Source organism: Prionailurus viverrinus, chromosome C1, assembly GCF_022837055.1.
Source record: "Prionailurus viverrinus isolate Anna chromosome C1, UM_Priviv_1.0, whole genome shotgun sequence".
Taxonomy (NCBI): Eukaryota; Metazoa; Chordata; class Mammalia; order Carnivora; family Felidae; genus Prionailurus; species Prionailurus viverrinus.
In genome coordinates, this window is record NC_062568.1 from 163,588,752 (window position 1) to 163,602,360 (window position 13,609).

The 13,609-nt window shown below is 39.5% G+C and overlaps 1 protein-coding gene across 2 annotated transcripts in view; it reads right to left on the minus strand.

The window, feature by feature from the left end:
• PATJ (PATJ crumbs cell polarity complex component) overlaps positions 1–13,609 on the minus strand; it is a 367,631-nt gene that overhangs the window by 55,671 nt on the left and 298,351 nt on the right. For both annotated transcript variants that reach the window (XM_047870413.1, XM_047870411.1), the window contains exon 34: positions 11,795–11,928. In XM_047870413.1, the coding sequence (XP_047726369.1) occupies positions 11,795–11,928 (134 nt within the window). The remainder of the gene's footprint in view (positions 1–11,794; positions 11,929–13,609) is intronic.

Consider the following 13,609-nt stretch of genomic DNA (forward strand, 5'->3'; position numbering starts at 1 on the left):
CCTTGCTTTATGGGAAAAATCCCTGCTAATAAGAAAGACCCATGAGGACCAAAATAAGGATTAAAAAGATTATATAGAAAATGGGCATTGTTTTTGTCTGGAAGAAGCCATTGTTCAGATCTATGGTCTTAGAGGAATAATGCTCCTTTTAAACATCATTTAATAGAGTTCCCCTCTATGGTTGTCACGGTTCAGAAATCATACAGTCCTGTCTTTCCATATAGTAGACGACTTTCTCAGCAGGAAGGCCAAATCAATGAAGGGTGATAATATAGTGGGAGTAGTAAAATGCTCAGTCCAATGCTGTGCAAATCAAAACTATGTTCACTTCTACCTTGAAACAGATGTAGATGTATTAAGTTACTGATTTGTGATGTCTATTGCAGTTAGAGAGTTAAAAAGAAAACTGTTGGGGTACAACTGTGAAAAAATATGTCACTTTGAACAAAGTTGATAGGCTCCAGACTGTACTTATATAAGTAAAGGGATCAGTGTCTTAGAACATGATGCTTTTCTGTACCAAATCCTTTGTGGCCAAATTCTTTGGGAAAAAAACCAAAACCCTCAAAAACCAAGCTTCCTTATTATATTTCAATTAGAATGTGATTTTGAGGGGCACCTGGGTGGCTCAGTTGGTTAAGCGTTTGACTTCGGCTCAGGTCATGATCTCGCAGTGTGTGAATTCGAGCCTCGCGCCAGGCTCTGTGCTGACAGCTCAGAGCCTGGAACCTGCTCCGGATTCTGTCTCCCTTTCTCTCTGCCCCTCCCCCGGTCACACTCTGTCTCTCTCAAAAATAAATAAACATTAAAAAAAAACAAACATGATTTTGAAAAAAGAGGGCAGGAAAGTGTAGAAGAAGGACCCAGAACTGGGAACGAGAGGAGTTAGTTTTTCTCACAGCTCTGCAGGTGGCCAATTTTGCAAGTGGTTCTCCATGCACTGCTTTGTTCAGGACACTTATCAGTAAAGCACAGAGTCAAAATACATGGTTTCTAGAGTCATTCCACCTCTATAATTTTAGACCTCTGTGAACTCATACAGCACAAAGTAAAGCAGAGAAAGCCACTGTTTTATGAAGATACTTAAGTCCTGCCTAGAAATAGTAGGACCTCCTTCTAAATGGCAGACCACAAGAATCCCAACTTTCACAGTCTGTGAGAGATCAGAAACATAAGGGTTTGGCTTGGGCTCTGTATTAGTTTTCTTTTACTGCAAAATTTAGTGGCTTAGGGGTACCTGGGTGGCTCAGTCAGTTAAGTGCCCAACTTTGGCTCAGGTCATGAGGTTCATGAGTTCGAGCCCTGTGTTGGGCTCTGTGCTGACAGCTAGAAGCCTGGAGCCTGCTTTGGATTCTGTGTCTCCCTCTCTCTCTCTGCCCCTTCCCTGCACACACTCTGTCTCTGTCTCAAAAATAAAATAAAATAAAACATTAAAAAAATTTAATAAAAAAACCTTAGTGGCTTAAAACAAAAATGAATCATTTGTTTGTTCATGATTCTGTGGGCTGGCAGTGTGGGCTGGGTTCAGGGGGTAGTTCTGCTCCACACTATCTCAGCTTGGCTCGCAAGAGTTTGCAGTCAGGTTGGCTGGGGCCTCAGCCGAGATAACTGGGCCCCTCTGCCCCCATGTGCTCTTTCATATGGGGTGCCATCCTCCAGGAGGCTGATCTAGGCTTGTCTGCAAAGTGGCAGTCTTTCAGGAGAACAAGAGCTAAGCTGCAAGACCTTGAGGCTAAAGGCTTGGAAGTTACTCAACGCCACTTTCACTACTATTGATCAAAGCAAGTCAATGGGCCAGCTCGAATTCAAGGAAAGTGGAAGGAACCGCACAAAATTTATGATCAATTTTAATCTCCTACAGACTCTATCAAGTCTGCCAGAGGAATTTTCCAGCCTGTAAACAATGGAAGGCAGCAACGTATGGTGGGAAGAATACTGGCTATGGCCACATAAACCTGTGTTCAGAGTTTAGCTCTGCCACTTATCATAGCTTTGTGATACTTCTATTAAGATATTTAGCCTCACTGGGCTAGTGTTCCTGTCTCTGTAAAATGGAACTAATAAATTCTTCCTTTTAGGGTTTGAGGACAAAATGAGATTATGTATATAATGTCAAGCAAACTGTCAGCCAAATAGATGTTGAATAATTGCTAATGAAGGTTCCCAACACATATATATCTAAGGTTGAAGGGGGCCTATCTGGGACATAAAGGAAGGAATATAGATCAGTGGTCAAAATTCATGACTCTAAGTAGGAATGACACCAATTTCAGTCCATTTTTTAATTTCTATTTTTCCTATTATTATGGTGAACTGAGAATATAAGTGATTGCTTTTTTTTTTTTTAAGTTTATTTTGAGAGAGAGTAAGAGAGCAAGTGGGAAGGGAAGAGAGAGGGAGAGACAGAATTCTAAGCTCTGTGCTGTCAGCACAGAGCCCAGCTTGGGGCTCGAGTTCACAAACTGTGAGATTATGACCTGAGCCAAGATCAAGGGTTGGATACTCAACCAACTGAGCCATCCACGTGCCCCTAATAATTTTATTTTTTTAAATGTTTTATTTATTTTTGAGAGAGAGAGAGAGAGAGACAGAGAGTGAGTGGGGGAGGGGCAGAAAGAGGGAGACACAGAATCGGAAGCAGGCTCCAGGCTCCGAGCTGTCAGCGCAATAGCCCAATGCAGGGCTCAAACCCATGAACCATGAGATCATAAACTGAGCCTAAGTCAGACGCTTAACCAGCTGAGCCACCCAGGGGGCCCCCTGATGATATTATTTTTAAGTAATCTCTACACCCAACGAGACATTTGAACTCATAACACCAGGATCAAGAGTCGCATGCTCTATTGACTGAACCAGCCAGGGGCTCCCTGACTGCTTCTTTTCAAGAAAGATTATGCTGGGAAACCTAATGTAAAAGGTGATAAAAGTAGAAATGCAAACATGTGCTATCTTTAATAGGAATGGCAGGACTCATGTCAACAAAGGCAGCTCTCTACTTTCCTTGTTACAGTGGGGCAATACGTTGTTTAATCCAAGGATGGACAACTTAATGCATTTGTCTTGCTGGGGCATGTGTTATTATGCTTACATTCCATGTGGTTTTGTAGATCTTTTTATATTTTTGAACCAATTACAAAGGTAGAAGGCAAAGATGATTCAAGACAAGTTGCGAAGATGCTCATCTTCCCCACCTTCAAACCCAGTGCTTTGATGCAAAAGGTATCTGGCAGACCCTCATTGATTCATGCATGAGAAGCAAGTCAGTATCTCATAAGAACATAGAGGACTTGAAGCAGAATGTAGTCAACAAATACTGTATTTTCTTTACTTGAAGATGACTTTTTTCTCATTTTGATTTTATAATTTGGATGAATCTCAGAATCAAGTGTACATTCAATATACTACTTTCCCCACTGTGGATACAATAAAAGATGATTACTTTAGAAGAAGTACAGTATTTGTCAAACTGATATAGTTTTGTTTGCCAACTTCATAGGTTGATTATAAATGTTTCTGTTCAGAAAACCTGAAGAAGCCATAGCTATAAAAGGGAAGTCAGTAAGAGTCAAAAGAACTTACACTTTTAAAAATCTGGATACTCTCACTAATAAATTAGAGTTTGCTACATAGATTTTCTTTTTTTATTATTTTTTTTTTTAATTTTTTTTTTCAACGTTTATTTATTTTTGGGACAGAGAGAGACAGAGCATGAACGGGGGAGGGGCAGAGAGAGAGGGAGACACAGAATCGGAAACAGGCTCCAGGTTCTGAGCCATCAGCCCAGAGCCTGACGCGGGGCTCGAACTCCCGGACCGCGAGATCGTGACCTGGCTGAAGTCGGACGCTTAACCGACTGCGCCACCCAGGCGCCCCCTTTTTTTTTTTTTTTTTAAATTTTTTTTTTCAGATTTTCTTTTTTTAAAAAAAGTGTTTATTTATTTTGAGCAGAGAAAGGGTGAGAGAGAATCCCAAGTAGGCTTTGAGCTGCCAGCGTAGAGCCCAACACATGAATCCATGAATCATGAATCCATGAACCGTGAGATTGTGACCCCAGCTGAAACCAACAGTCAGGCATTAATGGACTGAGACACCCAGGTGCTCCTAGATTTTCTAAGAATCTCAGAACACAGTCACCAATCAAACCCCATAAGACTCTGTTACAAAAGGAACCAAGAGCCAGTCCTTATATCCTAATCCTAATTTATTCATCTATTCTAATAGGTTTGGGGGAGGGTGTAAAGATTTGTACCTACCAAACACTCTAAGACAAAGAAAATGGATCACAACATTTAGTACCTACCATTATGGAATACTGAAATATTCTTGGGTGATAAACTATAGACAACATAAATAAGCATTAAATCAGCAATACCAGTGGCTCTTTTGACTAAAAGTATGGATTAAGTGATCAGTTATACAGGAAGCAGTAACACCAATCTGTGTGTGTGTGTGTGTGTGTGTGTGTGTGTGTGTGTGTGTGTTAAAGGAATGGACTATTTAAGCTAAAAGTCAAGCTCAGGGATTGCAAACTCTTCCACACTATAGGTAACTAAAGTGTGGAATGAAAATCACAGCAATAAAACAGCTAATATAAGAATTGCAATGAATATATAAAAAGTTTCACATTTTAAGACTGCAAAGCTTTCCCTTCTCAAACTCAGAAAAGAAACTGTTTTATATTTACTTGAAATGGAATTCCCTTGCCAAGAATGATTTTGCAAAAGGTTGATATTCATCAATATGAACATAATTTTTCATACTGAACTATAGATTTATTTTAAGGAAATGGGATAATATTTGCATTATATTTTATAAGTCCCTATAGTTCCATCTGGTCCTTATTTACCTAAACTTTACTCAGCTTGCATAATATTTTTGCTTACAGTCATATTCTTTAAGATCAGAAATGCCCAAATCTGGAAATTCAGAGGTACTATTCGTTAACATTCTTTCAGTGTGATTCATAGACTTTCTGCAAACTCTGCTTTGATTTTAAAATAAAACTAAGGTAATAAGATGTTTTGTGTAAAAATATATGACTTAAGCAATAATGATAAAAGGAGCCTGGCTTTGGGTGATTACACGCCAAAGCAAACCACACTCCTCGTGAAACAGGCTGTGCAAAGTTCATTCGAAGGGGAATAGCAAAATAAAACACTTAATCAAATGTAAAATAGTTTTCTATTCTGCTTACTTAAAAAAAATATATAGTGGTTTAAATTGCTACAGTCCTAAGTTTAAATGGTCAAAAGCAGTAACAGCTAAACAATAGCAGGCAATATGGTGAATCAGGGTTAAATGAGGTCACTGCAGAGTCAGACATATGGTGATAGCTAAAAAAATATTTTTCGCTTGAATTTCTAGATGGATGACTTTACCATACAGTAGCCAAATGTGACAGTCCTTCTACCTTGATGCTTCTTGCTAATGTACCTCTTCTATCTATGGAACTTCTATTTAATAAGACTGACTTAAATTGGTACTGAATCAGGTGGTGAAAAAAATACACATATGAAACTTGGAGAGAAATAAGATTTTGAGTCTGATATTCCCAGGCCTTTTAAATATTAATAGAGCATCTCAATTTTACAATCTATCCTGGGCATCCGCTGACCTCATTTACAACGGGATGGTACCAGGAATATCAAGAGGAACCAAATGCCCGAGGCTAATTGTTTTCCTCTTGTAAGGAGACAAGCTTATCTCCAGACGCAGAGGAACATACAAGTATAGCAACTAGGGCTTATATTCATAAACTTAACCTTTCTAAAAGTGGTAATAATGACTAGTTTCCATAAACCAAAACTCAACAGTAATTAAGCCTTATTCTCTAGTTAAAAAAACTTAAGACTGAAGTTTTAAGAAACCTGTGAGATGGGAATGAAAAGAGAGAATGAATTTCCTTATCCTACCATACCCTTGAGAAAGAGACTTCTCAATGTAACACGTTCCTGTCTGATTAAAAGAGAAAGCCTAATAACACTAATGTCCTCGCAAAGTGGCTGCTTGCATTTGTCAAAATATTTCTCGAGATTTGGCACTCACTACATAGTTCACTCCAACTTTGGCCAGCTGAGGTCTAGAAAGTTCTTCCTTATGAAAATGTGAAATCTGTTTTTCACTGAGCCGCTTGGAAGCACTTGAACTGTTCCTACCCTTCGTCCACACAAAGATAACCTTACGTGTTTGCATGTCACTGTCCCTTCTGATCTTCCCTTTTCCATTTGATTCAATTCTTCCTCACAGTGATGTGGTTTCAATAATGTCCTTGTCAACTGTGATATAATCACACCCAGAAATGAACAGGATACTCTAGCTACAGCTAAAACTGATCAGAGAAGCACTCCAGACAGGTCTAACAGCATGTGCAAATGCCTTGAATGGAATTGAAGGAGGCCAGCATGGCTGGAGTTTGGAGTGGCTCAGAGTCTAGACAGTCATATTTTTAAGTGTGCAAGGCTCTATATGGTGGTACTAAAGGTACAAAATACAATAAAACAGGTCTGTTCTCAAGATACTCAAGGTCTGGTGGGTGAGATGAACAACCCCCTTTTACAGGTGGAAATCAATGACACATAGACGTAGCACTAGAAAAGGAGCCCAGTGGTGTGGCTTTGCAGTCAGATAGCTTGATGAAACTCCAACTGGACCAACTGCTAGCATTATTGTGGTAGGGTCCCCTCCCTAAGGAAAAAAACAAAAACAAAAAACAAAAACAAAAAAACCTCAAGGTAACCTGGCTATGCGTGTACATGCAACATCCCTCATGACCTTGTAACATGAGACCACTTAATCAGACTACATGTTTGTGTGTGTTACCATATATGGGAGACAAGGAAGTAGAAAATACATAAAAAACTACTCCACGTGGTGTTCAGGGCTCAGTTCTTCAGGTACAAGCCCAACTGGGCAGTGCCGGCAGGAATAAAGTTGCTTCCTGGAAAGAAAAGCCTTGGGGTCATGATTCTCTGTGGGAGAATCCTGCTGCATTATGTTCTTGGAGAAGTTACCTAACTTATCTGAGTCTCAGTTTCCTCATCTGTAAAATGGGGATAATACCACTACTTCTATAGGGTTGTTGGGAGAATTAAATAAGAGGATAACACATTAATTACATATTAAGAACAGTGCCAAACCACTTTTTAAGAGTTTGGTGTTGAAAAATAAATATCTAAGTATGCAGAAACAAAGTCATGTTTCTCAGTGTGCAGCTAATATATCAAAGACATACAGATGAAGGGAACTAAGGATATACTTTAATATGAGTGTTTAATAATAATCACTAATAACTGAACTCAGTATAGACAGGTACTGGGAAAAGTGCCTTATATTCTTTATCTTAATTAATCCACATATCAACCATAAGAGGTAGATTTTGTTGTCACCACTTTCACACAAATGGAGAAGCAGATTTAATCTAGAACGGTTTAAGTCACTTGTCCAAGACCCTGCAGTGAAAAGATCTGGGATTCTGGTGCCATAGAATCAGCATCATTTCTCAGACTATTAGATTTGATATAACACATTGTCTACAGTGTGGGACCGTTGGCAATGGTAGCCAGAGAAAGGAAAATGCACAGAGTGAGGGGTCCTGGGGAAGCTTTCCTCATTCTTTCTCCACTTCATTTGTTTAATCCCAAGAATGGTTCAACTTGGCCAATACTCTGAGATAAAATACTTGTTTCTTAAGTTTTTCTTTCTCTTCTCTAGAATTCCCAAGGCTGATATAATAGAATAACCACCAATAAAATGACATTGGAAAACTATATTTTACTTCTTCTGGGGACACTAGAGGTAAAACTTCTCATCAGCAAGCAAACATTTCAGAGAAGGGGGAACTGAAAGATTCAGGGAGATGCTTAAAACATATGTGGCAAGCATCATACCTCAGTCTTTCATTTGGCAGAATATGCTGTGTCTTCTGAGTTGCAAGATTTCATGAAAACTAGTACTCCAAGACCAAAATAAGTGGTGGCAGTGGGGGAAGACATAGGATGAAAGCATGGGTGGACGGATGGATGGAAGGAGATAAAAAATATAAGTAAATATACTACTTTATACCTTATCTGATCTCCTTGTTGTGTGCGCCTCTAAACTCATATGTAGAAACCCTAATGACCAGTGTGATGGCATTAGGAGGTGGGCCGTTTTGGAGCTGATTAGGTCACAAGAGCAGAGTCTTCACGGATGAAATTAGTGCCCTTCTAAAAGAGGCTCCCCCAGAGGCTCCTTTCACAATGTGAGGATACGAGAAGTCTACAACCCAGAAGAGGGCTCTCGTCTGACTCTGTGATCTTGCACCTCCAGCCTCCAGTACTATGAAAAATAAATTTCTGTTGTTTATAAGCCATCAGTCAGTGGCATTTTATTACAGTAGCCTGAATAGACTAAGATACTGGCATATAAGAAACATACAAAAACTAATCCATATTAAGTATATCTAGACAATGTGTACTACAGTTCTACTTTTTTATGCTTTCCAGAGAAAGTAGCTATTTTAATGGTCCTTATTAAGATTTTTCACTGGTTGGTCCCTTATATTAGACCATAAACACTGATGGTAGTAGGATCAACTTGAACAAATGTATAAGGGCAGGGTTATGTCATTCAACTTCATGTCCTCGGCATTAAGAAGAGGGCAGCCTTTAAGCAAACATATGCAGGCTATCATACAAGAGCCACATTCACCAAAAGCAGACCTGGGAGCATGTCATAAGATTGAAACAACAGAGGCAGAAGTTTGTCATTGAGGAGTGGGTGCAGGTGTGCTCATAAACCTTCCCAAGAGGCTCACCCTCACCATTGTCTTGGTGTTTTAAAAGGCCTATTTTAGAGGAAGGGCTGCAAACACATTGGGGTGTCAAGTGAGATCTCCCTCTCTGATCTCAGAAACCATCTGTCTTGGTTCTGAAGCAATTATTTACAGCAGATAGGACTGGTGTGTTGTCAAGACCAAGTCCCAGAGGCTTCATTCCTCCAAAGATAGTAAAAGTATCTGTTGGACACACAACAGAGAGAGCACAGAAGCCCTAACTGAGATGGTTGGAGCAAATGCTTAAGAAGGGTCACCAGCACGCAAAACATGCTCTTTCCCTGCATCAGAGCTCAAGGAGGCATCACATAATCACATGTGTAAAGGCAAGTGCAAAGGTACTTTTGACAGTGGGTCAAACTGTCCGCAATTCCCTTTCATACGTTCTCATCTTTATTTGCTAACTTCCTGCTGGCTGGATGCAATCCCATGACCTGACTGGATAATATGACCTGGCATGTTACTTAGGCTGTGTATTCCATGTCAAAATTTAGAAGGAAACAAAAGATCTTCATTGTGGTAAACAGTGGTTTTATTTGTTAAAGCACCTTCCACCCCCCAGCTGTTCAGCTTCACCAAAAACGGACATGGCTATATATTAACTAGTGAGTCTAACTTACAGCTTTGGATGAGGTACCTGAGGTTGAAAAATAAAAGCTGTACCCCATTTCTCATTTTTAAAGTGGTGCTTATCCTTCCAAGGACAATGGGATTTACAGTCTCAAAAGGCAGAACTATATATTATGAACTTTAGAATGCTGTTAAAGATTTTTTTTTTGGCTGCCTTGTGGTGGCAAAGAGAAGCAGAACATAGAATTTGGCAAATAGCCTCACATCCAAGAAGCAGCAGGTGAAAAGGAGCACTGGAAGCCTCCAAACTAGCAGCCAACAGCACAAATATACGCAATAGTAAAGTCCCAAGTACAGCATGGGCACATCTTTCTCAGGTTTTCTAACCAACCCACACAAAGCAAAAAAAAAAAAAAAAAACCAAAAAAACCAAAAAAACCCAGAAAAAATCAGTTAACAAACTCATTTAGCTGGGCAAAACATGCCGATTTAAAGTAAGTCTTCTGATTTCCTATGGAAAATCTAGTTCTGCCTTATTTTAAGCAGTATAGACTTATATCTACAAAACTCAAATCAGAGAGTTACTTCTTCATGAAAGAATTCACTACAAAATTTCCTTGAAATATGATTTCCCTCGTTCGTTTTAAATACAGATTTATACAAATTCGGCTTATTTAATATTTGCGAATATCTCTTTGGATAAATGAGGAAACAGGCCCTGGAAGGGAGAAACAGCCAATCTTCAAGGTTGACCAGTAGTTTCTGTATACTACTCCAATGTCTTTAGTATATTAAGACCCCAGAACTTTCCTACATTTCTAATTATATGGCTTGGAATGCTGTCTTTTCAGCTTTTGTCATTGAGGAAAGCGGCAACCTTTTCTTTATAAGTTTCCATTCAAGTGGTTTGGTCCAGGTTATATTTTTATTTATTTATTTATTTATTTATTTATTTATTTATTTATTTGAAGTGATATAAGTGTTCTTTTATTTATGTATTATTATTATTATTTTCAAGTCTGGGTTTTATTTATTATTATTATTTTTAAAATATAATTTATTGACAAATTGGTTTCCATATAACACCCAGTGCTCATCCCAACAAGTGCCCTCCTCAGTGCCCATCACCCACTTTCCCCTCTCCCCCACCTCCCATAACCCTCAGTTTGTTCTCAGTATCCAAGAGTCTCTTATGGTTTGCCTCCCTCCCTCTCTGTAACTTTTTCTTTTCCTCCTTTCCCTCCTCCATGGTCTTCTGTTAAGTTTCCCAAGATCCACATATGAGTGAAAACATATGGTATCTGTCTTCTCTGACTGACTTATTTCACTTAGCATAATACCTTCCAGTTCCATCCACGTTGCACTTTCAGGCTATATTTTTAAAGTTTTTTTTTTGTTTTTTTTTTAAGTTTTATTTATTTAGTTTAGGGGGGGAGGGGCAGAAAGAGGGGAAGAGAGAGAGAATCCCAAGCAGGCTCTGGGATGTCAGTGCAGACCCCAACACAGGGCTCAAAGCCACAAACCCTGAGATCATGACCTGAGCTGAAATCAAGAGTCAGACGCTTAAGCTTAACCTAAGACTGAGCCACCCAGGTGGCCCCAGGCTGTATTTTTTTTTTTTTTTTTTTTAGTGTCTATTTATTTGTGAGAAAAAGACAGATGCGAGCAGGGGAGGGGCAGAGAGGGAGAGGGAGAGAGGGAGAGAGGGAAACACAGAATCTGAAGCAGGCTCCAGGCCCTGAGCTGTCAGCACAGAGCCCAATGCAGGGCTCAAACCCACAAAACACAAGATCTGGGCCGAAGCAAACCACCCAGGTGCGCCCCCTAGGCTGTATTTTTAAACTGTATTTAAATCTTACTCCATGAAAAGGCAGAGAGCTAAAACTGGCTGCTGAGCTAGTTAACTCCAGGTGTTCCCAGTTATAATCTTGTTATAATATGTCTAAATGCTGCTATAATGCTGTTGGTCTAGTAAGCATTTATGAAAAAATGCTCCAGGGGCACCTGGGTGGTTCAGTTGGTTAAATTCCCGACTTCTGCTCAGGTCATGATCTCACTGTTTATGGGTTCAAGCCCCGCACTGGGCCCTGTGCTGACAGCTCAGAGCCTGGAGCCTGCTTCCGATTCTGTGATTCCCTTTCTCTCTGCCTCTCCCCTGCTTGTGCTCTCTCAAAAATAAATAAAACTTAAAAAAAAAAATACTCCATGTCCTAGACAGAGAAAATCCTGATGAAAATTAAACACTGAGAAAAACTTAAGGCTGGCCAGAATATGCATGCATATCTATTTATAATTATGCTTCTTCTCATTCCATGAAAAAGCCAAGTCTTCCATAGAAGTGATAAAGGCCATAATAAGGTTCCACAACTAACTCTGTAACGGTATAGATACACTTTACTTCTAGGAACTTACCAAAGGTGTGTCTTTTCCTCCCACAATGCTGAGACCAAGACCTGAACGTCCCTTGGATATTTCTATAATCATTTCCTGGCCAGGAACAATGGGACACGTGGCAGGGTCCACTGACAGAGGAGCCTGGAAACCACCTGGAGGATTGAACACAGAATGACCGGCTAGTAGGAGATGTAGTCCGGCGCGCACACTCGTTACTTGGGGAGCGCGGGGTTTGCATGTGTTCGTCATTTCGCTATTTTCCTGCTAAGCACCATGAAGGAAACGCTGGGTCCTTAACGCCCATTCAGGAAGGGATGAAACCTGACGCTTCTGAGATTAAAACAACCACCCCCTACTCAATCATTTAACTATACTTGAAGTTTTTAAAATCTTAATATATACCATGAAAACTGGTATGGAAAAATGATGAAATGATTAAGTACATATAGGCATAAGTTACAATGAAAACAAAGACTAGAATGATAGAAGATTCTGAGTTACAGTTCTAAGACACTAAGAGTTCGTGCTTACTTTCAATTAAAGCATAGCACACCAATTAAGATGTATAAAGGATTTAATCAATAAAATATGATTTAGCTGAAAATAATAATTACCGAACAATGATCCCCAAATACATACATAGTAAAAAAAAAAAAAAATAATAATAATGTGTCACAAACACATTTAAGAATTAATTACTGGGATGGGGCGCCTGGGTGGCTCAGTCAGTTAGGTGCCCAACTTCGGCTCAGGTCATGATCCCACAGTTTGTGAGTTCAAGCCCCCCTGTCGGGCTCTGTGCTGACAGCTTGGAGCCTGGAGCCTGTTTCAGATTCTGTGTCTCCCTCTCTCTCTGCCCCTCCTCTGCTCAGGCTCTGTCTCTCTCTGTCTCTCTCTGAAAAATAAATAAACTTAAAAAAAAAAAAAAAAAGAACTAATTACTGGGTCCATGACTGAAAAACTTGTTACAAGAGTTATTTCTATTTTATAAAGATCTACTTTTAATTTTGTTTAAAGATTTCATTTTTAACTTTCTAATGTAACATCTATTCCCAATGTGGGGTAGAACTCACAACCCTGAGATCAAGAGTCTCATGCTCTACCAACTGAGCCAGCCAGGCACCCCAACATTTACTTTTTTAAATCATTGCTTTTAGATTGAGATTCTCCGGGTGCCTGGGTGGCTCAGTTGGTTAAGCAGCCGACTTCAGCTCAGGTCATGATCTTGTAGTCCGTGAGTTCAAGCCCCGCATCGGGGTCTGTGCTGACAGCTCAGAGCCTGGAGCCTGTTTCAGATTCTGTGTCTCCCTCTCTCTGACCCTCCCCTGTTCATGCTCTGTCTCTCCCTGTCTCAAAAATAAATAAAACGTTAAAAAAAAAAATTAAAGTTTAAAAAAAAAAGAAGAAGAAAAAATAGATTTTCTCTAAAAACTGAGAGGAAAAAAAAAATTTACTGGCTAGGAAAAGATGTTTAATACAACCCCTTTCTCTGGCATAACTTCTACATATGTGCATTTTCCAGATGACTGATCCTAACTAATTGAAAAATCAAAATATTCAAAAGGTTAATTTCAAGAGATTCTTATACAAATAACAGCCTCCAGAGAATGTCATCTTTTCTGACAACTAAGCTTAATCATCACAAGTACTGATTCTTACAACGTGGTAGAATTTAGTTAAGGGCTGATAATAAAGAGCCCCACCTGCTGGTCAGCTGCAGCTAATGCACAGGGACCAACTTGGGATCCAGAAAGCTCATTAAACATCTGTACAAGCAAGGGTCTGCGGGGTAACAATGATTTTTACATTTTCAAAAGGTTGAAAAAAAAAATG